Source organism: Platichthys flesus, chromosome 1 (assembly GCF_949316205.1).
Source record: "Platichthys flesus chromosome 1, fPlaFle2.1, whole genome shotgun sequence".
NCBI lineage: Eukaryota > Metazoa > Chordata > Actinopteri > Pleuronectiformes > Pleuronectidae > Platichthys > Platichthys flesus.
In genome coordinates, this window is record NC_084945.1 from 6,424,932 (window position 1) to 6,451,959 (window position 27,028).

Sequence of the window (27,028 nt, forward strand, 5' to 3'; positions counted from 1 at the left end):
TACCGCAGACTAGGAAATCCCCTAACTACAGAGAGAGGATTTTATAACCTGGAATATCTCCAGAGACGCCTGTAACAACCGATTCACGCTAACTTAACTTGTTAGGCTGTGAGAATCAAGTTGAAGTCTGATGTTTAATTATTTGTTATTAGACCAGCGATGCTAAACCGTGAAGCAGAATGAAAACAAAACTGTCTTTGTGAATTTTTTTTAGGATTTGTACAATTCTTCTCATTTAGTAAGTCGACTCTGTTGTCACCACAAGATATATATTTTATTCATAGACCAAAAAATAATAAACAAAAATATAAAGCATCACATCAACTTTTCATAGGCAGAGAAAAATAGAGGGTATAATTTTATACAAGACATCTAACAAGCAAAAAAAAAGAAAAGAAAAAAAATAGCATAAATCACGACTAATATTAACGATTACAGTGAAACAAATTTGACAAGGGAATAAAACACAAGCACTATAAGTTGAAGAGTGTATAAAAATGACAAATTTGCTTGCAAAAATATTCCCTACTGGGTAATTACATCGACTATGGGGTTTAAGAGCCCATTAGGATCAGGGCCGCTGTGTTCAAGGACACTAAAAGCTCTACACAGAGCCGACTTGTCTCAGATCGGTAGATGCTACTGTTTCTGAAACAACCTGACGTTACAGTTCCAAGGTTCACGAGTCCTCATCAGCGTCCAATACAGCTCTCAGGCAAATCTCATGGCCTTTGCTGTTCTCTGGAGTCCCTACAATGTTAAAGATTAGCACCACTGGGCTGGTATTAACATCAAACGCTGGGTTCATGTAAATAAGTACTATAAAAAGATTCAATATATTGTTCGTGTTCACCCACTGAGTCTTTGTCTCGTGTTATGGAACCAGAAGGAAATTGATCCACTTCCACCACAGTGGGTGGCTGAGAGGAAACGGGACAAAAGCCACCAACATGCTTTTTTTGCTTATTTAGTTTTTTTGTTCCCCGGCTTCCAAAACCATCCACATTATGAAGGTCATATAAAAACACATGTAAGGCCTACATGTAAAAAGACCTAAAAAAAACAGGGTCATGTTATTAACACGCCGCTGTCTATCTAAACGTTTCCCTTTGTGCTTTGTGCTGAATCTGCTTTTTGTCTTCACAGGTTTTCTGTTACATGTCACACTTGTTCTGTCACGTCTTGCAAAAAACATTTGAACAGAGTAAATCTCCAGCAAGTTTTCACCTCATGAAGAAGAGCTGGGAGCGACATGCATCTGTTTTCTGTACGGAACTCTTGCTATTACGATCCTGAGTGAACAAAGAGTCAATATAACTGATAATACAAAAATAAAAACCCATGTCATGGACTGCTGAGAACTCAAAACGGGAAGTGATCTTCCTGCCATCTTTACACACATGTTGCAGAGAACTCCTGCCAAACACAAGTAATCTAACTACATTTTGTGTGTTCAATTTGTCATTTAACTACAAGTTTGCCAAGTTGTACAGTTTCTGAGATGTTTTCAAGGGTTGCGTAAAAGCCTATTATGTACGAAACTACTACATAACACAATGCTGCAAATTAATTTTGTAAATTGGCAAAACTTCCTGAAATAAATGCAGGCAATATTTCATGTCACAACAAAATACAACTGAATATGAGTGAACGTAATATTCACGTATTACAAAAGTGCATCATCCTCCTGGTGACATTTTATTTATAGCATTGTCTTTAAATACTCATATTTAAAGGGTTAACTCGTGCTCTGCTGTTTCTTGAAGCCTCACACTGCTCCGTCAGAAGAATTTGGCCCACGGTTCAAATTAGTGAATGACGACAGAGTGTTCAGGACAAACTAACGGAAAAATAAACCTGAGATTTGGAGAATAAAGACAGAATCGATGAGAAGTTCCACGCTTGAATTCGTTATATAACCACGACCCTTTGAATATCAAGCAGATGTAACAACAACAACCTCAGAGTCAAACAAACATTTCCTTTGCCACAAAAGAGGCAACTTCCTCTATGTTCGTATAGTTCTTTCTTCAGAATACAGTTCCTAGTTCAAAATTCTCAAAATTCTCAAAGTCTTGCTAGTAATGTGCCTTAAGATGAAGTATTACTGTGTTTGTGGAACACCAGTATAATTTAACAAGATGCTCCTCGTTCCCTCTCTAAATTTACCTCTTTATTCTTCAAATCTCAGATATTGTTTTTCCCCTTATCGTGACCCTACTGCTCCATTGAGATGATTTTTCTTTTTGCAGCGATCAGAGGGTAAAAGTTTGATTCAAACTTTGACAGATGTTTTTTTGCTTTCTCATTTGTTTCTGTCTGAAACTGTTACATGTGGCCTCAGAGTGCCGGAGGAGGCAGACAACCACAGACAAACATGTGAACGAGGCTTTACAATACAGTCCTTCACACAGTGGTTCAAAATGATGGCTCCATTATTCCATCATCTTCATACAGGATCCAATGCCCAAATACAGGAACACAGTCAAGTGAGATGTATTTAACATGATCTTAGACATGCTTTGCAGAGTTGTGAATGCTTAACAAAAAATTTTTTTTTTTAAATCCACGGTTCACTTTGAACATCTGTACACATGTAGAACATACAAATCAAGAGAATGAAAAGAGAAAAGAAAATAAGAATCTCTTAATTGAAACATAACAAACCCTCCTCACATTGCTACAGCCTTTCTGGCACAAAGATGCCAAAGACAAATATTAATTCTTGACAAAATGTAGAGATCATACTAACATGGTTCTGCTTTAATGCACTTGTCCCCTATCGCCACAAACATCATGTTTATAAAAAGTGCTACCGACAGCTGGTGGGGAAGGAAGGACTGCGTTACAGGTCGAGGAGGGGCTCGCTGTCTTTCCATACTTGTGTAGCCGTTCTTTTCTGCATGGAGTCTGTGTTTTTAGTCACATGGTGTTCAGGAAGTGGGCGGATGAAGGGCTTCCCTAGGAGACGCTGGAGCAGCGGATGCTCGGGGAGCCCATTTGTGTGAGCACCTTGTCTAACCACTGCAGGGGGCCGTTCAGGTGGAGCTCGATCCAGCAGGGGGTGCTGGTCACCGTCTGTCGCCTGGGAGAGACACCGGGGGAGAGCAGAGGCAGATGTTAAGAGAGACAGAGAAAGTTGTTTGGAGGACAGAGGACGGGTGAGTTAACTTCAAAAAAGACGTTTCAGCAAAGTGAAACCGACACAAAGACACAAGATGACGGCTTCAGGCAACAAAAGAAAAAAGAAAGTGCACGATAAACAGGATGAATGTTACACTTCAAAATGAGCCTCGAGTGAAGTGAACTGAAAAAATCTGTACTTGTGTCATCATTTCTCTTGACTGGGGATCTAATCCATGTTTCATGTCTACAATCATTTAGTTTCATATGGACCCATGTAGAAATCAGAGCTGGAGGATTTCCCTCTGGTTTAGTGAGTGATTCATCATGAAGTGTTGGTCTGAATAAATTTGATGAATCAGTTTTTATGAATCAAAGAGGTAAAAGGGAAAAACAACTGTCAGGCAGCAGAGAGAAAAGTCAGAGAGAAAGAGGTGGTGGGGGTGGAGGGAGAGAAGAAGGAGGACTTGGCTGGTCCAGTAACCTGAATCCTGTTTTTAAGTGTATCCACATGTCAGCGTTGGGTCTGGACAGAGCTGCTGTGCAGGCGCTTGCAGCACAAAGGTTTCTCCCCGTGGAAACCTTGTGCGCGCAGCCAACTTTCAGCCAATCATCTGCCCTCCTTTATTCCGTCTCCTCCTTTCTTACTATCAGTGAGTCAGACTGTGTGGAAAATAGGGTGGGGATGGAAGAGGGAAAGTCTGACATCTCCTTTTTGACACAGCCCATGTGTGTTTGTTTAAAAATAGTCTGGCGTGCCAGCTGGGGCCTGTTCCTACTGATGAGGGCCCGGGCAACGTCACACACCGGATTCACCAGAGTGTGAGCAGATGCCTGAGAGCGGGGGCGGCTGGATTGCGGGATGTGATTCACTCTGTCTGTTTGTTTCTATTGTCTGTGTTTACATACGGGCTCGATCATTGCACAGTGCCGCTGACAAGTTGGTTTGGAGTTTTGTCTTCTGTTAAGCAGTCGGGCCCTGACACGGTCGAAGTTTACGTTTGGGAAAACGAGCGGTTGTCATTAACCCAAAGCTACAGCTTACCTGTACTCGGCTCCCCAGCCCTTAACAAAGCTCATGCGGATGGTGCACATCCTGGTGAGCTGGTACACGGCCTCGAAGCCCTGGTTGACTGACTGGGCCAGAATGGCAGCAAACTCCTGGTTGTTGAAGATCTTCAGGTTGCATCCTGGAGGAAAGAAAAAACACTTCATTTTCAAAGTTCTTTTGACCTTCACAGGTTATTTAGGAACGTTAACTGGTTCTCTGTCATCCATTACATTTAGATTTGGCAACTAACAAAGTCCTCTAATGTCTCAGCTGTCTCCATTTGTACATCTCTGTGTCCCTAACTGTACGCTGTCCATCTCTGTCAGCTCCACACACACCTGGAGGGATCTTGCAGACCGTGGCCGGGTGCCAGCCGTAGCGTTGGTTACAGTTGGGACTCTGGACAAAGATGGCACTGTCGCTGAGACACTCTGCAAACACCTCTCCTCCGATGTAATACAGCCGCACCCCCCGGCCTTGAAGAAAACAGAAAAGCAAACCCCTCAGCTAAGGATGGGTAAAGAAGCACTCTGTGGTTATGAAGAGTGATTATCTGAGTGGAGCTGTACCGATGTGTCTGCGTGTTAACTCCACGGACGCATTGCGGTTGACGTTGGACAACAGGCCCAGGCAGAAGCGCTCCGAGTTGGAAGGGTCCGTAAAGCCGTCCACTGTCAGTGACGGCTGGGAGGCGTGGAAGGTCTCTCCTACTCGCTGGTTCAGCTCGTAGTAGGAAATGGAGCACCAGAAGGCCGGCTCACAGTAAGTCACCGGCTGAAAGTCTGACACAGTGACACAGAGAGAGAAGCTTTCATCAAAACCAAATGTAGAGGGACAGAGTAGAAACAGAGGGAAAGAAGTACTGGACGGCTGAAATGTGCAGATCAATGAGAGAATTAAGTGGTTGAAATAATACAGGCAGAAAGAAAAGTTTTGGTAACAGGAGCAAAATAAGAAGTGGGTGTAAATCAGAAAAAGTAATGTCTATAAAACGGAGGAGCTGGGAGACTAAATGGAAGCGAGGAGCAGAAAGGAAGATGCGAAATGAGTGAACTGTGGGGAGAAGAGGGGGCTGAGGTGGAGGGGGAAGGAAGCACCACCAAAGAAAACATTAGGCCCGGGCTTGCTTCACAAAATGTCAAACCCATACGCCGTTTCCCAGAAGCTTCTGCCCGATAAAATGTGGAAACTCAGCCCTCAATGAAGGGACAATGGAGCCAAGATGTTCAAATTACAGGCTTATCCCTGATAGTTTTCACTAACTTCCACTGGTTCTGGTAATTTGCTCTATTTTCCCCCTCAACGTGGCCACTCTCTAACAACTTTAACATTTCGTCCTTGGCCTTTGAAGCTCAGAGCGAAGCTGGACAGCACTGCCAAATGAAACTGGTGTGATTTTGTTATTTCACCAGGAGCCTTCCAGCCAAGCCCCCTGGTGTTTTTTTTCCCATCCTGATAGAAGAAGTGTAGGATATTGTCGTTGATGTTAGTGTTGGCTGGACGGTGCCTTGGCCTGTTCGGCTGCTCACATGGTGCGAGGAAGACAAAGGCTTCTTTCATCACCTGGATTCCTCACTCAGAAATGGAGTTAAATCAAACAGAAGTCCCACCAGGCAGATACACCATTGGATCATTTTGTGTGTATGTGGACGCAGGCAGACAGAAAAGTACACAAACACAGAATGACGCACACAGACACACACACACAGACACACACCCCTTACCTAAGCTGTTGTGTGTGGGTGAAACAGGGTTAGGTGACAGGTTCGGGGAGCTTGTGTCCATGCTGTGGGTCATCTTGTGATCGCTGGTCTCGCCATCCTCACTGAGGTAGCCTGGTGGCGGCGTTTCTGAGACACACAATAACACAGTCACGTCATCACATTAATATTCCCATGTATCAATCATTTTTAACCATGCACAGCCATTTCTCACTACTTAATATCCACCGTTATAAAAGCAAATTTGGTAAAGAGCACCTGACTTTTAAAGGGAAGGCAGATGAAGCTCTGATTGGTTTACTGCCTGTAACACTTGGCACAGCGAACACTTTATCTGCCAACTAGCTAAAGTGGATTTGGGTCGGTCCTAGATGCACTTGCACCATGCACTTTAGACCATGTGCTTCTCAGATAGAGCCCTGGGTGTGAATGGTGTTAGGAGGCTTTCGGGGTACCTGGTATGTAGTTGCTCTGGGGCTCAATTCCAGCAGGGAAGTTGGTGTTTTCAGGGATTGAATGGCTGTAGTCATCCAGCGGCGGGAACTCACTGGGGATTTCTGTGTGTCTGGGCACCAGCACAGGTGGTAGTACTGTCCAATAGACATAGAAACAGACAGTCACACACACACCCACACAGAGCATACCAATAGGGATTGGTAACATGTCTGGATAACTCAATAATATTATACAATAAACGAATAAAAGAACCATGATAGTTTCTGCAGAGGAGACAAACAAGCCGCAAGCTGTCCTACCTGGTGTCTCCACTCTCTGGTAGTGGTACGGGTTGACGCACACTTCATCCTTTTTTGTGTGGAAGGCGTACTCGCACAACTCCACCGCCCGCAGCTCATGGTGGGACTGCAGGTCAGGCCAGCGCCACAGACGGCAGTAGATGACGTGGGGCAGGCCTTTCCTGTGGGAAACCTGCAGGCGGCCATCCAGAGACCTGCAGACAGGAGGAGAGGGAGAAGCAGAGACGTCTGTTAGTAATGTGCAACTTTTTGATTCGAGATACTGCTTGTTTGTCCTCAAACATTGTCTGACGATATTATGAAATGATTATGACAATATAACCTGTTTGAGTTCAGTTAATGTCTGATCTGAATTCCTTTTCTCCTTTGTCATTAATATATAAAATAAATGTATTAATAATTTTTCCATTTCATTTGCCTGATTTTAAGGATCTTAGACGTTATTGATGTGAGGATTGTCTCAGGCCTTGGGAGTTGATTCTCTTTTATGTGTTGTTTCATATTTGGAAACCTGATGAAGCTCCAGGATCAAAGGTTGGTCAAATTCAATGGAGAAATTATGACATTGTGTGTGAATACAACCTTATTTTTTCCACAGTGCGTTGAATTTAGTTTTAATTCATTCTTCATAATGGAATCAACCAAACTTAACTCTGTCCTCAAAAAACACATCGAACACAGAGTCTGGGCTCTCGCACTTCACTTCCTGCTCCTGATGAGGGATCCAGCTGTGGGTGCACTGGTTATGAGCTGATGTCTAATAATAAACAATGAGATTAAAACGTTTGTGAGGTGAACTTCATTGTGTTGTGTAACTTCTGCACGTATCTGGTACACAACACTATTGGCAGGATGATGATTTAGGCCGGCAGATATTAATGAGTAAGAGTTTGACGCTCAGATTGACATAATGGGGTTGTAGCCTGTAATCTCTGAGCACAATGACCCATGAAAGAAAAAACTAACCTCACTATCATCTTACGTCAGAGGCTGGGGCCACATATGTCCCTTCTATCTCTCTCTCTCTCTCTCTCTCTCTCTCTCACCCACTCACTCTCACACAAATACAGAGTGAGGGTCACAGGCTTAAGCTAAAGCCCTTCGCAAGGACAAATATCCGCCCCCGAATAAAAACAAGGCTGTGTCCTGTCCAACCAATCAGAGCTCAGTAGTGGCACATCTGGGTCAACCATTATGGTGTTTTCATGTTTTATGGCAAAAGCTTTCATTCACCGCCACTTTGCCTTAATAGAGGCTGGGGAGTGTGTATGTTAGTGTGGTCTTTAGGGGCACAGGGCTGAAGAAGCAAGCTGCTGAAACTCCGGATCCCAAAAAAACAGAAACCCCTAAAGACTACAAGTGAATTAGTTGATGTAATGAAGTCCACCTGAACCTGGACCCAATGGTCAAACTATTTTAACTCAATAGCAGCGCTGCCCACAACCATGAAACCAGTTTGTCAATCAATAAAACATAAAAGAGCCGGTTATCTCTGCACAGGATGCACTGAAATGTCTCTGTTAAAGATTGTTCTGAATTATAGGTAGGGGGCACAGCCCATATAGAAAGATGGGCGACATGTGTCCTCTTCCTCCCACTGTAGATAAACACACTGAACAAATCATGTGTCAGTCTCAGATGTCAATCAGGGTGTCCCACTTTTATGATGTCAAAGGAGAAATTAAAACAACAAAAAATATAAACACTTGAACAATCATCAGTGTGATGAGAACTATCTGAAAGGATGGACACTATATTTGAGAAAAATGTATTTGACAAATATCTTGACTTAGATAGTTTGGCCCTTGTCGCATCCATTAACCTCAGCCCCTTTTCCACTGGTCCAAAAACTCACTAACAGCCGTTAACCTCTGGGTTTTGTCCACATCATCCACCTCCTTGTCTAAAATCTGGATCCTCACACAGACAAACACACTGGAGCTCAATTCCAGTCCAACAACATTCGCACTGCAGCTTGAGGTGCCGATAAAGCTTTACATTTGAATACAGGTCATCTGGAAAGTGGTTGTGAGGAGCTGCTTGTGAGAACTGTTCCTCTTTTCTATTGCACTTCTCGTGTGTTTGACGTGAATCAAGTCATGATTTATTGTGGCTGTTTCCCATCACCGCGTTGCATCATTTAGCAATTTCTCACTGGTGCAGGAGCAATTCTGGCCTTTCATACCATAGTAACATTAACTTCAAGTTTCAAGGACTGGGCTAAATAAAAGAAACATAAAAAAATACATATAAAAGCTTTCAAATACCCAAATCACCATCAAATACGCAGCTGTAACAGCAAATCATAGGGAAATATCCAAACGTCACGAGGGAAACACATGAAAAACGCATTTGCAAAGAGGAACAGTGACCACATGTAGACGACACTGGCCAAAGGAAACAAGATATTTACTTAATTACAGATTGAAATGAGCAAGCTGGAATAAAACTCCACTGACTTCATCCACAAAAAATGGGCAATAAAAGGTTCAAAGAAGTAGAATTTGATTCAGTGTGTTTGTGGTTGCACTTACTACTTTAAATCAGAAAGAGTAAGAACAACTTCTGTAGATGGCTGTAGATGGGCTAACTGGTCTGACTGGGCTGTTCTGATGTCAGTGGTATGTGTGTTTGGTCCCTGCTGTTGCTGAGTGGGTGTTTGGTGGGGCCAGACTCAGTGTGGGCTGAGACAGACGTGCACAAACTGCGGTGGCATTACTGGCTGGTTGGTGTCCTACTTAATGTCCTTGTCTCTGTGAAGCCCCTTCCAGTCAGTGTTTTTAAAGGGTTACAGTTATAGCTTGGAATGAATCACACTAATAAAGGCATGAGAACTGCACATGTAGGATACAAAACAACAGTGGACCTACAGTAAGTCTAGCTATGCCCTCCATTTTTTGTTATTTGTTGTGTCGAGGCAATAGTGTCTTAAATCCTGTTTATTTGTGTGCATGAAGTATAATGTCTCAGGAGGATATTAAGGTGTGCGCACACACACACACACAACTGTTTACACAGAAAACTTGTGTCTGTATATCGTCATGAACTGAAGCACAGGCCAAGTCAACACAAGCACAACTTAAATCTCCAACCTTCCATCTGAGCCCCAGCTGTCACATTTCAACATGTTTGATTTCATCATATTACAGGCAGTGCTAATCTGCCAACTAGTATATTGAGTACAAGAATATCTCCATCATATTGATGAATGACAATATTAAACTGCTCTTATTCCAGCTAAAAACTAAAAACTAAAATATACTATAATAATATGACACTTTTTAGGAGGCTGCGTTGCATAGTGAGCCTTTTTGAAATATTGATACTCTGCTTTGAATCCAGGAGATATAGTTTTAGTCGAAAATATTTAGATGAAGAGATTTCCTCTTTAACTTAAAGCAACACTACGTAACTTTTACTGAGAAAGAGCGCCCTGGTGGATATGACCCATGATCTCCAGCTTCCTGACCCAGGAGAGCTCCTGCTGTAACAAAAACACATTCTTCATAATTTAAAAGTTTACTGGGTGAATACTGGAGATAAACAATGTTTTTTAAGTATTTTTAACAGATCCGGAGTTCAGCATTGCTCTTTAACTTGCTGGGTCTGATTATGGCAATTTAAACCCTGACAATCATTCCTCTCCACACACCCAGGAAGTCGTACCCACTTACTTAAGTTACATAGAGAAAGAAGAAGTGTTTTTCCAAGTCAGCAAACCATTAAAATGTTTTTGACGCTGCTATTTAAAAGGTAAAAAAAGATGCATAGTGTCAAGGAACCCAAATACTTTTTCTCCAACTGCTGTTTGTCTACAGATATAAAGTAAAGAAAACCCCACAGCAACAGTTAAAACCTGCACATGAAGCAGATGGACAGGTCCAGGCACAAACACACTTTCTAAATCTGAGAGAGTGTGACTCACTTTACTGAGGAGATTTATGACGTCATGGTGAAATGAGACTTTGATGAGAAACAGTTTACTGACAATAAAAAACACTCCTGTGCCACCACCAAGCCTCAGCCTGTTGTTCAGAGGAAGAGCCAGTAGCACCGTCTAAACAGCCAAGCTCACATTCTGCAAAACACTTTAACATGACACGGAGCTCAGAGTCCTTCAGCTATGTAGCAGGGGAGGGGGGGGGGGACTATGACCCCAAATTCCCTGCTGGGCTCCTCTGTGTGTGTGTGTGTGTGTGTGTGTGTGTGTGTGTTTGTGTGTGTGTGTGTGTGTGTGTGTGTCTTTGCGTGGGCGCTAGACTGAAGATTTGATGGACATGGATGGGATCCAGCAGCTTCCAGAAATCCATGAACTCAGGCCAGCACCTTTCAAACGTCAGCATCTCCCCACAGCACCAGAAACCGGTCAACACACTGGGACTTTATTTACACACTGAGAAATTAGATGCTGACCAATGATCATTTAGTTTTTTGTTCGTATAAGACTATATCCAGTGTTGTTATGGTGTGAAGGCTGCACATAAGAACTATTTTAATAACAGAGCATTCCATTAGTTAACCCTTCTAGTTGTTTTGTCTATGAAATGTCAGAGAATTGCTAACTAAAACAGTAAGGTAGTATAAGGTCATTCTCGGAATATATATATCATTATTAATATCAAGACAAGTGGAGTCTTCTGACCATAGCTGAATTATGTCGACATCTTAGTCACATTATCATGTCCTCCTGGAGTATTCATAGCATTTTGCAACATCGACATATGGCAGTTACCAAACGCTTCCAGGCACATGCCCTCAGTGCCAACAAGGGTTGTGGAGGAGGAGCTGTAGCTATTGCAAAATTAGACTGAAATCACCCAAAGTGGTTTACAGTGGAATCGTACATTAAACTGTCTCAGGTTGAGGTTTTAAAACTGGTGAAATCACTTTGGACGTAACGGTGTAGCACAAGTAATGAATTGAGTCAGTAACAGAAATATGAATGGATTATTCTACTAGCTGCTCATGAAAACATCATAATCAAAGTAATGTCTTATTGTGAAAAGGGTCAATAGCTGGAGTATTGATGTCTGAATCAGCGGAACCAGATCTTTAAAGACCTTGCGCTGCTGCCTGCCGTTAGTGCAGAGTCAGTGTAATGTCCAATCGAGCCAACAGTGGAAACCGATCATAGGTTGAAACCAGCTGACACCAAGCAGAATACAAATACAATAAATTCAAATTTTGACTTATCAAAAGCACAGATGTAAATAATTAATCCACTTCCCAAGACAGGGGGACTGAACAGGGCCTTTGTTAATGTTGTGAGTAACACTGGTGCTGATGTGTAACCTTATTTTTTATTGTACAGGGACTTAATGATTAATCAAATATCGCAAATAGGTACTTTTTAGTTTTTTGACAAATCAAGATAAACTGCCCCCTCTAGAATATCCAAACTTCCCTTTTCCTGTCGGTCACAGATTTAACTGACATGTGTCAAGACAATAACTAAGACTCGCGTGAGACTGTTTATCTGCAGCTCATCTCAATTCCCTTTCTGATTTAGTACAAGAGACAAAGTGCTGACATTACTCTGTCAACAAACGGTCGGAGTGAAATTGATCTGCAAGAATGAAAGGGACAAATTGGTATAGATTTTTTTTGCCACAGGGGAAATTGTGTCGACATCATTGTGTGCTCTGACCTGAAGCTGAGGCTGAACCTGACCTTTGAGCCCAAACCAGCTTGTCTGCTTGTGTGAAAGGCAGCGAGTGCAATCTGTGCATTCACACGCACACATACACAGGTATGTGCGATAGTGAGATAAATTCACCATCCCTCAAAGGGATTCACACATGTCTTTATCAACTGTATTAGGATATGGAGGAGTAAGTGCAGAAGTGACTGATTGTGAAGAGGAGCAGTTTTTATGTGTGTATGGCTGACTCAGACTGAGCAGATTGAGCTTTACTGAGCTGGGGGGGGGGGCAAAACAAACACCGAGGCATGCCCAGCTACGCTCAGAGACACAAACTATACACACACAAAAACACACTGGCGGACTGAGACCTTTTGACGTGGACCTTTAACATCTCTCTGCCAAGCTTTGGACTCTAATGAAAGTCTAAGATCACCAAAAAGGACAGAAAACACTGTCAGACTAAATGCCTTTGAGAGTCTATTTTTCTTGTCCTCCAGGTGTTGGTCATCAGGCTGTAATATATGATCATGTTAGAAGCTCCTACTCATGTAATTAAAAATGATAATAGGAAAGTGCCTGCAAATACGACTACGCAGGGCCTTCTGTCCGGAGAGCACAAAGCAGGGAGGACAAAGTGGGTGGTGGATAAGGAAAGGAGGGTGCTGCTGGACAATAGGGTCGGCAGACTGTCTTAGCAGCTCAGGGCAGCTCAGAGTGTCTGTGACTGGGCCCCCCTCTCCCTTTAAGCCCCCTCTTTCCTCTCCTCCGTCTGTCCCACTATCCCTCCGTCCCAATGCCGGAGGGGTGCGGCTGGTGGGGGTGGGAGTGGAGAGATGAAATGGCCTTTGTGCCTTTTTATAAAGTCTGTGGCCGGTCTGTCGAGCCGCCAGCACCAGGGCTGCAGTCCAGTGACATTCAGAAGGGCGCTGGTGTCTTCCAATAACTACATGTGAAGAGACAAATCATTTACTAAAGCTGCTTTCAAATGCGCACTGAAATCCGGAGATCCTCTGGACATCTCCTGGAGGATGTATATGTGAACACAAATGTCCGATTGAGAGCCTCCAGAGTTTCTGCTGACTTTCTCCACCTGTCCCCCTAGTATAAAGACCTCTGAAACCCCGGAGGAGCTCATGAGTGAATACAGCAGGAGATCTTCTGCAGGATTCAACACGAGCAAGTGAAGGAGTTGATGAAGCCAACGTGTGACAGATCAACTCAAATCGAAAAAGAAAACAAATACCCCTGGATGAAAAAGCGTGGACATACACAGAAAACAACAAAACAAAGATGTCAAGAGAGTTACAGAATGTAGACAGCTACAGTTTGAATCCTCTCTGCTGCTAAGCTTTCCTCAAGCTTTCATTCTCTTGCTCTACCACTGGAGTAGGAGAGACACTTCTAAATGTTGATGACAGAAATATTTAGGGAGTTAATATGTGGGCAATTTGGTGAAGTTTGATATAATTTAGGAGACGGTTGAGGCCTTGGACGGAGACATGTGCCCTGCTGAGTGCTTTTGTAGTTATTCATCTGAATTTTCCTTGTGTTCAGACCCAAAAATATCAATAACAAAAGTAAGGGGCTTCAGCGGTGGGGGGAGGGGATGTTATTTCGGATACCGGTGATACAATTAAATAATCCAGGAAGGTCAGTCTGCTGCAAACAGATCCAAGAGTTTTATCAGATGCCAAAACACTGCACAGTGGTTTATAATAGTATGAGACAGGATTTAAGAACCCCGGGAAGTTATTATGACAACAATCAGTTTATTTACTAGAACCAGATGGGAATGTATGGCTAATCCTAAAAGGGCAGACTCTCAAACAGAGCAATCGTTTGTCGCTTCTTTCTCTTTATCCTTTGGGTTAGGGTTTGGACAAAAACAAGGCTTTTTATAGATCAAACAATTGTGATTCCAGAAATAAATCAAAAGACTAATCAATAATGAAAAAGAGCATTTGTTGCAATCCGAGAAATAAGTCCCTGTTCTTTGAAAATGAGGGACAGATGGTAAAAGTTTGTGATCAACTTTATCGAAGAAACAAATGCTCTAAGTGCACAAAAAAAGGGAATGCATTCTGACAGTGGTCACACAGAGGAACATATTCCACATACACACACACACACGCGCCTCCCACTCTCTCTGGAAAAGCCATCAGACTTTCTTGCGAAGAAAAGAGTTGGGGGTGGGGGGGTGGGGCTTTGCGGAGATGAGGGAAGTAAACCAAGAATAGAGTGTGAGAGAAAAGCGAGTCCCACAGGTGATATCATAACGCTGGAGTGTTCTGGGACCAGTGAAGGAGGGACTAATGTGGAATAAGACACCAGGAGACAGACGACTGGTCGAAGCTAGACGGCGAATAACGGTCTGGACGATAGAGGACTGGCAAACGTTAGTTTTACTGCTAATAGTCAATGAGCTGAGCAGCTTGTCGCTTTTTTTTTCAGAATCAAAATGATGAAATATTCCAGATGCAAGTCATCAATAGATCGTTCCGTACAGCTCGGCCATTTTCCCTGAAGTAAGGGACTGCAGGAGTTTAGGCCGAACTACAAACTCAGTGATAGTCCGTCCTCCTCCTGGATGTGACGAGAGGACAGAAGATTTAGTGTTGAGCACGATTTGATTAACTGAGCTAAAATCAACTGAGCTTCATTAAGCACTTAGATTTGATGAATAGGATACACAGATAAGGATTAGTACAAATGTCAGTGCGCTACTTTATATGGCTTTTCATTACTCGATATCAGTCATGCTGCAGCTGCAAAAGCCAGTGAGGATTGATTGAAAAAATAGATACGTTCTCAACCTGAATACATTGCTGATGTTCTGCACCGGTCACACAATCTGCAGAGGTCGCTGGTGGAAGCTGAGCCCTCTTCCTTCTCAAATAACACAAGCTCTTACTTTAATATATTGGGACGGTAGATGAAGATTTGAACAAGGACTTGCCTATTAGGCCATCTTCTGTATTTCTTTGCCAATGCTTGTAATGTCAGAGAAAGAGGCAAAGAGACAAAACTGAGGATGCGAACTAAAGATTCAAAGGGAAGCTTGATAAATCTGTTTATTTGACCTCAGTGGAACCAGATGCCGAATGGAACAGGCCGTCAGAACTCATCCCTTGTTTCCTGTGTTGCTATATTGGGGCGTCCTTGACATTTAAGTGTACTGTACGTGGAGCTTCTCACTTGACTTCAGTTTCAGTTTCTTCTACTCTGATAAAAGCAGTGACATCATCTCCAGAGCAATTTTTAAGCGTCAATGTTTGAGTCAACCTTATGGAATAATATTCAATACATTTTTTAGAACCAGGATTTATATATTTAGGCCCCTTTGGTTTTGTCTGCTGAGGCTTTTAGGTAGTTCTGGACCTTATGAAGTGATCGACGCTGTTTATCTTTCACAACTTTTACTCAATATCAGCAATTTCTTTGCTCAGTTTCTGTATTGTAAGACTTTCACTTGTGCTCGTGGCTTAAAAGTAATCTCCCTCTTTCCCTTGAAACCCCTGCTCCTTCATGTTGAGTTTTCCCACATGTATCCAGCTGTAGTCCAGCACCCGTAGCAGCAGCAGTCGCACTAGTGGCCACTGGAGCACAAAGGCAGGTTTGTTGTCTGGTGAACATGTCTGTGTTGGTGTGAGTGTGTTTCTGTGTCGTGCACACGCACTCCCCCGCAGATAGGGAGACGGCTGGGGCCAAGTCGAGGCAGCGCTGTCTCTTTAACCCCCTCCACTCCTGGTGCAAGCCGCAAACCAAACAGCAGCCCACGCCCTCCTCAAAGCCCCGGCAGGCAGAAAGAGCATTCCTCTGAGCTGACTAACCACACATGCACGCATGCACACATGCACACACATACACACGTAGGATAGCATGAAATCATATGATAGTCTCGGTGGCCCCAATGCGATAATCACATCTTTTACTGGTATATTATGTTGCTGTGACTTACAACCAGAACATTTTAATTTAAAGTTTATCTTGTTGAACTACATGACATTTTCATTGATGATTTCAATTGAATACCGTTCAATGAATCCTTTTTAAACTACATTGTTTTGTAAAGTTTAAAAAAAACTCATCAAAGTACATGGCATGTAAAGATTAATTTATTTAAATTATAAAGATTTCCAGTTGGTTAAGGGTATTGCTCCAAGACTATTGCCATAAATGACACGTCTTCTGAATTTTACACCCATAAAAATGCATTGAAAGATAGAAAATATGAGACACAATGAGGTCCTGGCCCTAAATATCAAGGTGTAAGTGTGACCCAGCAACAGCAGGAGACAGTTGAAGCCACTGAGGTCCAACTCATTCAGGCTTTTTAGGTCATAACTCTTTGGTTACAACAAGGTAAACAACACAACTCATACACAAACTCAAGTGTATATATCTGTCTGGACTCAAGGCAGTGTCTTGTTTCTATAAAGCAAATGGAACAATGACAGAAATCCTGAACCCAACTAAAGAGAGACCTCCTTTTTGTTACTGGAGCAGCCAACCACACACAGACAGACACCACACATAAACTCTCTGTGACCTGTCTTCTGTTTCGTCTCTGGCGGACAATGCTGTCTCAGATGACTCATGTGTGATACCTGGTGTGAAAGCTGCCTAAGTGAGTGACGGCTGTCACTGTGTTAAACAACCTGAAACCACACTAAAGCATAATTAAGATGAAGGATTAGGAAGAAGAATGTCAATGAGCATGAGCAATGATCTCCTTAACCTGTATTGATTATGAAGGTGATACTTCAAGTTCTGTGACTGTATAATTTCTCATATTTAATATGTTGATTTTTAGATCATTTTACCGACTTTATAAGTTTAAAAGGTTTTAAAGTGCATATAATTGATATTATTGAAGATATTCACTTATTTGAAGTAAGATGTTTAAAAAGAGAGGCAGTGTATCAAGTGTTAGGTAGTTTCTAAATAATAAAGAGCTGCACTTTCAATCTATTTGTCAATAAATAGAGAATTCAGAAAGTAAGTTTTTGTTATTTGTTCCAGCAACATTTTTAAATGGTCAATCTTTGAGTTATGGAACATTGTTAAGACAACATAAGACTTGGATCCACATTTTTCACTGAACCTTCATCGAAAAAACAATCTTCAGATTATTTTCAACAAATCAATAGATCATGAGAACAGTTGCAGCCCCAAAAAATATAAACAGTTGTTAAAGGAATGTTTTCTACAAGTTATCTGGTGTCAAAAGAAGGAGCTGCACGTCTCGTGCATCACAACAATAAATTATTTTCCATGGGAGTGTTTACCATCAACTTTAAATGTAAGGCTTTTGTTGAGGTGGAAATTCCTTGAGCCAACATCTGGCTTGTACATGTTGCTTTAAGTTATATCTCAATCTTTGGCTGAGGACCATACTCATGCTGAACATTCATGACCACGCTAATTCACAAGTAGCAAATGTGTTTGCACTGATAAACAAGAGGATGGAAAGACCTCTACTGATAAACTACAGAATCTGTAGGAGAGCTGTACGTTGCATATGTATGAGAATGATACAAGGGTGCAGAGTTTCTGTAGGTTTCAACAAAGTTAACCATAGGGCCTTTTATGATTATAATGAATGAAATACTTGTGTCAAGAATGACAGTTATAAGGAATTTCACAGTCTGAGTTTACACGTCTGTATGTGTCAGTCATCCAGACTCGTGCACTCATAGTATTTTTGATGTTGAACTGTCTTGTAGCTGGAAAAGAAAGAGCTATTACGTCTTTATTTTCATTAAAAAAAAAAAAAACACTAGCCGCGGTCTCCATTTGATAAGCCAGAGAATCCACCACGCTTCCTCTTGCCAAATATTCTGTCTCCTTCGCTTCCTTCATCTAAACCCTTGGCTTTCTGGTTTGCCTCTGTTGCTTTCACCCTTATTTCAATCGGTCTCCCTCATAGAAGCACATTCTTCCGCTGTGATGACAGATCTCCCCTCCAGCACCATACACAACACTGGGAATCCCCGGCTAATTTCCAGCTCTGAATTCTTCCTTGATCTCTGCCCCTGTTTCTCTCATTTTACCTCTGTCCCTGTTATTTGTGTCATTAAGTAGAGGAGGCCAATGTTTGCAAGTGTTATGTCAAGTTCCTACATCACATTTCTTAGCCCAATATTCCACTCACCAAAAAATGTGGAAACTCCAACAAAAACCAAGACCCAGATGGGGATCAAATCGGCATTCGATTGGCAGTCGCCTTTCAAAGATGCAATTCGAGAGGCTCAGAGACAAATTGCCTCCTCCGAATCGATTTCTAAGTATTTAGACGAATTGGCAACAACTACAGCGGATTGTAGTGCAGGACCAGGGGAAGGCGTTATAAGATGCGGACACTCAGAAGAGGAAGAATTTGAGGTTCCTACTGGTGAAAGATTTTGTCATATGAACTCTGAGCAACTGCTAGACCCCTGATCACAAGACAGCAAGTTGTGACGTGTGAGCTTCACAGCAATTGTTGGTGTTGCATCGTCTGAACTTGGTTTTAACCCAAGCATGCACACAAGAAATCAGCCGAAATGAAGGCCTCAAATTTGATTTAAATCCAAGCACGTTGATCGATGACTTAGTAAACAAGTCATATCTCTATTTTATTTTATTGTATAGGTTGTTATTACTTGAGCATTGTTAGAAGAGAGCCACTGCCAGCGACTGCTTAATGTTATTGTTGTGCATTTGACAATAAAAAATCTTGAATCTTGAATCAAGGCTTTGACAAACAAGATTCTTATTCTCTAGAGTAGGACAGAAAATGAACTGCCTGCACCAAAACCCCATTGAGGTTTGTTTTCCAGCCTTGAGGGTTGTAGGTTTTGAGCTTTTGATGCCTGTTTTATCAAACCAGGTCTGACAGAGCTCTTGCTTTGGTGTGAAACAGTCAGCACTAATTTCAATAATCAGAGGATTACTACTAGTACATCTATCGGTTTTGACTTTAAGCTCTGTCAGTCATATTTTGTGCCGTTTTCAATCACCATCATCTCCAAATAACTCTGAAGCTGTGGTCTTGACTTGATCTTCAGGGGCTGTCTAAATCAATTGAAGACCATGAAAAAAACTAAGAAATCCTCTTAAGTTATTATATAAGTCCCCCATGAATGTTATAAGATGTTAAGAACTGTCATTCATGAAAACACCTCTACAAAAAGGGCTGTGATGGTATCTCTGTCCTCCTCTGAATTCTTCCTCCCTATCTCCCTCTTGCAATGTTTGTCACAGATATAGTTCTTTTCATTCTTATGAATATAATTATATGCCTTGTTTCATCTCTTTTTATTTTCCTGAGCTTGGGAGGCTTTCTCTCCCTGCCTCCTGCCCCAACATGCAGCAGTGTGAGTCAGACAGCCGTCTTTCTGCCAGGAGGGATGTGTGTAGACAAGACAAAAGCACTTCTCAGCACTGGTCCAAACCCAAAGTACGTAAGGATAGGTTGATGTGAGGAATCCTCTCCCCCAGGCTCTGTGAAAAGACACAACACACATCCACGCAGACACACACCTTGGATAATTCCTCCTAATAAATCACATGTGTTCCCACACGTAACTGCCATTGGATTCCTAGAATTAATGTAATGCTCTTTCTTAAACTCTCCAACTTCTACAGAAACATGTAACATGAATGAGTTTATACTTCTGTTTGGCATCCATGTATGTAGTCCTCTAAAAAGGCTGTAGTCCTTACAAACAGGAAAACAGAATCCCTGTATTGAAAGACTAGACATTGATAAAAGTAACTTGCGACTGTGACAATCAATTATTATTAAGTAATTTATTGTACAAAACTGCCATGCTACCATTTGAATGTCAACATGGAAGATGAAGATGTCCTGCATCCGTGTTAATTTAAATATTTCAAGGTTGGACTGTCAGTTGAACATGATATCAAATGTAAAGGCTTCACTTTGGGCTCTGAAAAGTCCCGGATTAGCGGCAATTTCCACTATTTTTGGACATTTCTAAAATGAATGCATGTTTGCAATAAATCAAAGTAATAGCAGCGTAGTGCTGAGATGCACTTGAGCAATTACCAGTGCAGTCAAATCAAGAAAAATACCTAATATTGTATGTTGAGCAAATGACGAATTAAGAAACTTGTAATATGCCAAAGTTGCACCATGTATAGGTTACACATAAAAACTGTTCAGATCTTGGATTAGGACATAAACAACTCTTCTAAATTAAACAAAAAAAGAAAGACCTACAAGTTTTTCTGCTGACACCCTCATCAGCTGGATGGCATGTGGAATGTTAGGGCCTTAAAAATCCCCATGTCCTGATCTGGCACTGCTAAGGTTTAGCTGGGAGCACGTTTAGGCACCAAAATGACTTGGTTCAGTAAGGGTCATGGTTTAATGGTTATTATTGAGCTATCATTGTGGTTTAAGGTTAAAAGAACCGCTTCCTCATGTTTGGGGAACCTTCATCATGTTGGTTTCAGTGAGGAAATAGTTAAGGCTATTGGTAAATGAAAATAACATTGACTGTCAGTCGTAAAGATGTCAGTCGTGTAGCAATACCAAACATTTTGTAGTCGATATTGACAGCATGAAATTTCCACGGTACTCAATGCGATACCATGGCAAAAAAACTAAATATTTACTTTAGTCAGGTTTAACCCAATGACTGTAAGGAAACAGCAGAGGCTGCACACGCAATGTACACACACACACACACACACACAAACACACAAACCTATATACTCAAGTTGGCAACCCATGGGTTCAACAGAGACAGGCTTGGCTTCTGTTTAAAGTGCAGAGTCTTCTTAAGCAACTCAAATAAAGACATTTGTTAGTCATCCTGTCACATTCAAGCCATGCAGGCTACTACACTACACACACACCCAAGCATACACACAATGGTAAATGGTCAACTTTCAGTGTTTGACGCACTTTACACACCAATGTTGGTGACTAACCCACGTTTACAGTCAGAGGAGGGAGAGGATTATATAAAGGATAAACATGGAGAAAGAGAGACCGACGGAAGGTAGGTCAATGCCACAATGCCACAACTGCTTGTTGTTGAGTGACTAAGGCTTGAAGTCGAACCTGAAGCCTCATCATTCACTCTTTTTACTGCTCTTTAGAAAAGTAAAAACAGGTCATTGTCCGAGCCACGGTGGCCTAGAGGCAAGTGAAGCAGTAGGCCCGCTCAAGCGATAGGCTAGACCCGATCAACATTGTTTGTTTTCAGCCTAAAATGGGAATATAAATCTGAGTGACTGTGACTCATGTGTTTTCCTGGCTTGTGGGCTTTATCTCCAGTGTGATCACATTGGAACATACACATTGCACAAGCTGCACCAGCGCCCACATCATCAATCCACTCACAACCCGCACCCGAATATAAATGTCCCGACCAAATTCACCATGTTGTGATAACATGGCTTCTAACCCAAGACTGACGTGTTGTTTCAAAATGTTAATGTTTAAAATCAAGCACAACAAACCCCTTTTAAATCAGCTGGCTAACCCAAAACCCACGTCACTGTTTCCTCTAGATGTAATAAAGACGTCAAAGTCAGTGGGAGGAGTGGCTTTGGTCTCGAAACTATAAACTTCATTAACTTTGTTTGACAAACCGAGGAAAAACATTGGCCTTGAGATTCCAAAATGAGCTTCTGGTATTTGTCTGTCTAAGATATGATATCTGAATCAGCTGCGATGACTAAACCACCTGTTTCCTCCCATAAATTGACACCACGAGATACATGATATGCTCTTCCAAACCCTGGATGCAGCTACTGACTCAAGCAGTGCAGTGTCTCCTTCCTTCAGCCCTCAGCATCACAGCAGGCCGTCATCCAGAGGGGTGGCAATGAGCCTCATCAGGGAGTTCATGTGTCAGAGAGATAAGAGCTGACCTCCCCATGGACAGGCCTGAACACGCAGGCAGCTGCTGTCAGCGAGCCAGAACACAGGGGAATTAATAGAAACAGCAGCTCTCCAGGGACACTGTTAGCCCGCACTGACAGCCAGCTCGGATCTGGGGTCATCTTAATACACTCTGCCTCTTCCCCTCTGCATTAGTGGTGGGAAATATGAAACCCGGATGATGCCGAACATTATTTAGACTTTCCGGGTAGGCTTAACTCTGAATACAGGCCCAGGTCTGTGCAAGCTGTGATATGCACAGTTGTGGCAATCAAGAATGTGGGAGTGCCCCGCGCTGGGTTCAGTTTTCATCTGATACACTGTGTGCTATTAAATCCACATTACCCACACAGGCAAGGGAGATTTTGTGGGCACACGCAAACGTTTCAGGCCTATATTTGTTACTACAACAAGCAAAAATAGAAGAGACTTAAAAATAGCTGTGAACATGCACTCTGTAAGTTATACTTTTGACGACCTGAAAGAAACCCGACTTCATAACTGTTCAGTTATAGTTCACTGTCATTTTAGAGGCTGTAAATTGTGGGGGTAGTTGAATTATTTTGAACTACAATCAGAGGTCGACTAATTTAAGGCTGCAGCAAATGTTTTATCTTTAATTATTGATTAAGATCATTGATTACTTTCACTGTTTTTCCCTTTTAACTTTAGGGTTTCGATGATTTACAGAGCACGGTTGTGCATTCGGATCTTTTGTTTAATTTTGACCAAAATTCATCAAAATATTCAGTTTAATATCACATATGACTCAGCAAGTGTTTGTCAGTTTAACTAGAAAAATGTATCACACGTTGAATTAAAAGTCATCATACAAATTTAATGTCTAATTCATTGGGCGGAGGAAATGTACCTAGTTAAAAAGTACTAAAGGTATTGAGTAATGTTGTTAAAGCATGGAGGGTGTGGAGATAAGAAAAAACTTACATTTCTACTACTATTTTATACAGGAATAACTCATATAATAATATAGTATGCACACATTTTAGAAACTGAGACCAATGAAACATGACTTCTGACTGACACAGCTCGTACCTGTCACAGCCTGATTATAGGGAAAGAAAGTGCCTGCAAACTGATTCCCTAAACTAGGAAGCAGTCAACCGCAGGGCTTCTGTAAAGTCCATCAAGTAAAACGTAGGACTTCCAATTCTAAAAGACTTCTGATGATGTGAACTAAATCCATTGTTCGAGATCTGAGGAGCTGAGGAGCTACTTGAGCTGTTGCAGCAGTGAGCCTTTTGGCTGCAGGTCTGTTTCTGATTGAAACTAAATAAATGGATTGAACAGCCTGCACCACAAATCACTGTCAAACAAGTATTACTATAGTATAACTATTACTAATTGCATCTCTCTATGATAACACATTTTATACCTAATATTTCCGTCCACTATAACCCACCCAAAAATGAAAATTCACTCATTATCTATTCACCACTATGCTGATCGAGGGGTGGGGGAAGTGATTGAGTCTACAAAACACTTTTGGAGTTTTAGAAGTAAACAGTGTTGCAGCCAAATTCAATATACTTGAAGTTAATGGTGATTCAATGGTGATACTTGAAGCTGGCTACAATACATTTTACCCCTGAAACTCAAAAAAGTATAAAGTGGACTCAAAACACTTCCCCTCCATTGGCATGGTGGTGAGTAGCTAATGTGTGAATTTTACCTTTTTAGGGTGAGCTATCCCTTTAATATATTCTAATGTATGGCTGTATGTAAACTGTGCAGTCTGCAGAAAACCTCGTGGAGGCACCGACAGGAGATAACCAGAGCCACAGACGACTCGCCTACGCACCCACAGCCGAGCTAGAGAGTGTCCCAGATTAAGGCCAAGTTATATAACTCGCTCTCCATTCGTGCGTTTGTGTCGCATGTGCGCTGCTGTAGCTCAACAACAACAACAACAACACAATAAAACAAGAGTTCAGGGTGGATCCCGGGCCATGGATCGTGTCTCCACGGACACACTTGACCTGGTGCAAAGCGCTCACAGCCCCTGGATGTGACAGCTCGTGAGGGCTAGCTTCTCCCGGGACCCAGCGTTAGCTCGTTAAGCTGCTCCTCCGCCACCATGTTACCGGGTGGTGGGGCACTTGTAGGTGAGAGTGGAGGGAGGATGCCACAGTGAGCGAACAGCACCGGGGACGCGTTTATATCACCGTAACAAGTGTGTTATGGTGGTGAGACGGACGCGGACGGGTCCAGCCCGCAGCTCCTCGGAGCTCCGGGGGGCTCCGCGGGGTTCCTCCCGCACACACTGCACTTACCTCGGGATGGTGATGCACTTGGTGTTGATGTTCTGGGTGGTGATGGCTTTCTCCAGCTCGTCCAGCTGCCCCGTCTTCTTCAGCTTCTTCACCAGACTTTTCACGGCTTTCTCGCACCACTTCTCCTCCTGGCCGTTCTGCTCGCCCTTCTTCCAGCCCAGCAGGCGCTTGACAATCGGGGGCGTGAAGGGCAGAATAGACATGGTCGAGTTCGGCTTGAGTCCCGCCGCCGGTGTCGAGGGGGGGAAAAAGTCCGCTCGGTTTGCAGGAAACACCGGGGAGTGGGGAAGGGGAGGTGTACCGCTCCTCTTCCCACGGTCCACGCAGCGGAGGTGGAAGCGGTATTCGGCCGGTTAACAGTTGTTTTTTAATGAACACCGACAGGGCGCATCCCGGAGTTTTCACCCCCACCTCGAGCGCACTCCGACGGTCTGAGTCTAGTAAACCAGTCTCGGACTGCGCGCGCCTCGGTTGTCTGCTGCGCGGTGTACTTCTATGCCACTCCGCGAGGAAACCTAGTCCCCGTGTGCACGTCTTCGGTTCGGTGCTTCTTTTGGGGCATCCACCAAAGTCGAGTCCCGACCACACTGCGTCTTTACCTCGCACGCGGTTCAAATAAGGAAGTGGAAGCACGATATTGCGTTTTGCGACTTGTGCACGGACCGCCCCCCCCGACCCGTCTGATCGGCAAAGTTTTTGCTGATGTTCATCCGCGGTGATGAGTCCTCCGACTGAAGTCTGCATCAAATGCTAATGCAGGAGCTGCAGCCGAGTGTGCAGACTGCACAGCGGACCTGCGACAGACTGAGCAGCAGCTGGCCCGGTGAGCAGCTCGGGTGCTGCACAATCCCTGCTGCTGCAGATGAAAGTGCATGCGGCCTCCACACGCTGTCACAACCACACTTCCTCTGGTCCGTCTGATGTTTGTTTTGCAGCTGTGAGCGAACTTGGAGGGTGGACTTGGGAGGTTCACTGACACTGAGTCCCACTCTCTCTCTTGCTTTTGTGTCTTCATCAATTTAGGAACAGACACAGCTGAACCACAAAGGGGGCAAAGGGGGCCACAGAACCAGGGCCTCAGAACCCCAGGATCCTTTAGATCCCTGAGGTTTACTTCATACAGGATGGCTGTATTTAATAAACACCCCTTTCATCACCTGATTTTCCATTCTTGGTCAGCATTATATATAGTAAAAACTTAGTTTGAAGACCCTAATTCTTCAAGTTTATATTCTTCTCACTTGTGAACCAAGACTAGGTACGCTGCTGCAATATATGAGATGTGACCATTGAAATGCTCGGTGAAAAATCTACATTTCCACAAGTTTTATTTATTTTTTATTCTTTGTCTTGAAACTGCTCTAATGAAATCAGCCACCTGTTTCAGTTTATCTGTACAACGTTATTATAGAGAGGGCTGTGATTTTCTTACTTCCTTATTTCCCTCCGTGGGGTAGTAAAGTTGAGGTTTTCTTCTTGACAAGGAGAATACACAAAAAAAAAATTCTGTTCCAAATTGTTTTAAATCCACACATTCTTATTATCTAACTTACAAGTCATTTAACTTCTATTGCATCAGGACACATTCCGATGTCTGTGTGTGTTTGTGTTGCACAGGGAATTATAGGGTCTGACATTCAGCATCTCCAAAACAAAACTTTCCAGTAATTGCAGCTGGGTTGTTTGTCTCCACACGGGTAAATTGCTTAGGAGCTGCTATAAGATGAAGGGCGATAGAAGTCATGCACATACGCAGAATCCAAACAACTGACTTGCCCCAGCTTGTAAGAGGTGCGAACATCCTACGCCCACTCAACAAGATGGCAGGTTGGTTTGCAGCTCAGCTCAGCCCCTGAAACCACAACTATAGTCTTACACACACACGCAGACGTACACCCCCTCCCTCACAGCCGCACTAGTCCACAGACACACACACACAATGTCAAGGAGTCAAAGAGCCAGATGTACAATAGAGTGTATAGAGCACAGCTGAGCTCACCACAGAGATGGTGCTCGTCGGACAGTTCCGGGTGTGAAGCTGCCTTTGTTCTTCATGCTTCAAAAGAAAAGACTTTATTGCGTCCAAGAGCAGTTTCCAAACTTGGTTGCCTTATTTGCACATGCGTGAAAGAGTTGTAAAAGTTCTGCACAAGAGGACTTGTGCAATTTTTGTGGTGTTGATTTATAAAATCCCCCTTTTTATGTAGTGTCATACATTAAAGGTTTCCTATAACAGGCCAGACAAGGCAAAAGAAGGCAATTAAGGGATGATAGTGGTGTCAAGTTAAAGTAATTTTCGATTTTGTTTTTAAGTCCAAAACCTGTTATCAGTGCCTCCATTGACAGTTCACAGTTATACAAGAATAGTAGCACTGACCTGCGGTTACTAGTTTGGTATGTGTGCACAGGCCCACTGACATGTGTCCAGCCGCCCCCCCTCTCAGTGCACAGTGTGTAGTGTGTGCTAAAAATACAGCTGCCCTGGTACAGCTTCAGGCTCAGCCGGACAGACACCTTTACTTTTATCTATTTCGGGCACAGA

The 27,028-nt window shown here is 42.8% G+C and overlaps 1 protein-coding gene across 1 annotated transcript; it reads right to left on the bottom strand.

Moving 5' to 3' along the window:
• Positions 1–252: 252 nt before the first annotated feature.
• Positions 253–25,093, bottom strand: smad3a (SMAD family member 3a). The gene is made up of 8 exons (XM_062404569.1): positions 24,487–25,093; positions 6,651–6,844; positions 6,351–6,485; positions 5,899–6,024; positions 4,744–4,956; positions 4,513–4,650; positions 4,169–4,313; positions 253–3,085 (listed from the first exon to the last, which is right to left on the bottom strand). The coding sequence occupies exons 1-8, from the start codon at positions 24,687–24,689 to the stop codon at positions 2,962–2,964; spliced, it is 1,278 nt and encodes a 425-aa protein (XP_062260553.1). The 5' UTR covers positions 24,690–25,093; the 3' UTR covers positions 253–2,961.
• Between the last annotated feature and the right edge of the window lie 1,935 nt (positions 25,094–27,028).

Bases quoted from the DNA above. Each gene is read 5' to 3' on its own strand.
- smad3a (XM_062404569.1), bottom strand. From the start codon at position 24,689: ATGTCTATTCTGCCCTTCACGCCCCCGATTGTCAAGCGCCTGCTGGGC. The intron at 6,025-6,350 runs GTACCCCGAAAG...TGTGTGTCTCAG, and splicing joins CCAGAGCAACTACATACCAG to AAACGCCGCCACCAGGCTAC. The intron at 4,651-4,743 runs GTACAGCTCCAC...GTTTTCTTCAAG, and splicing joins GTTAACACGCAGACACATCG to GCCGGGGGGTGCGGCTGTAT.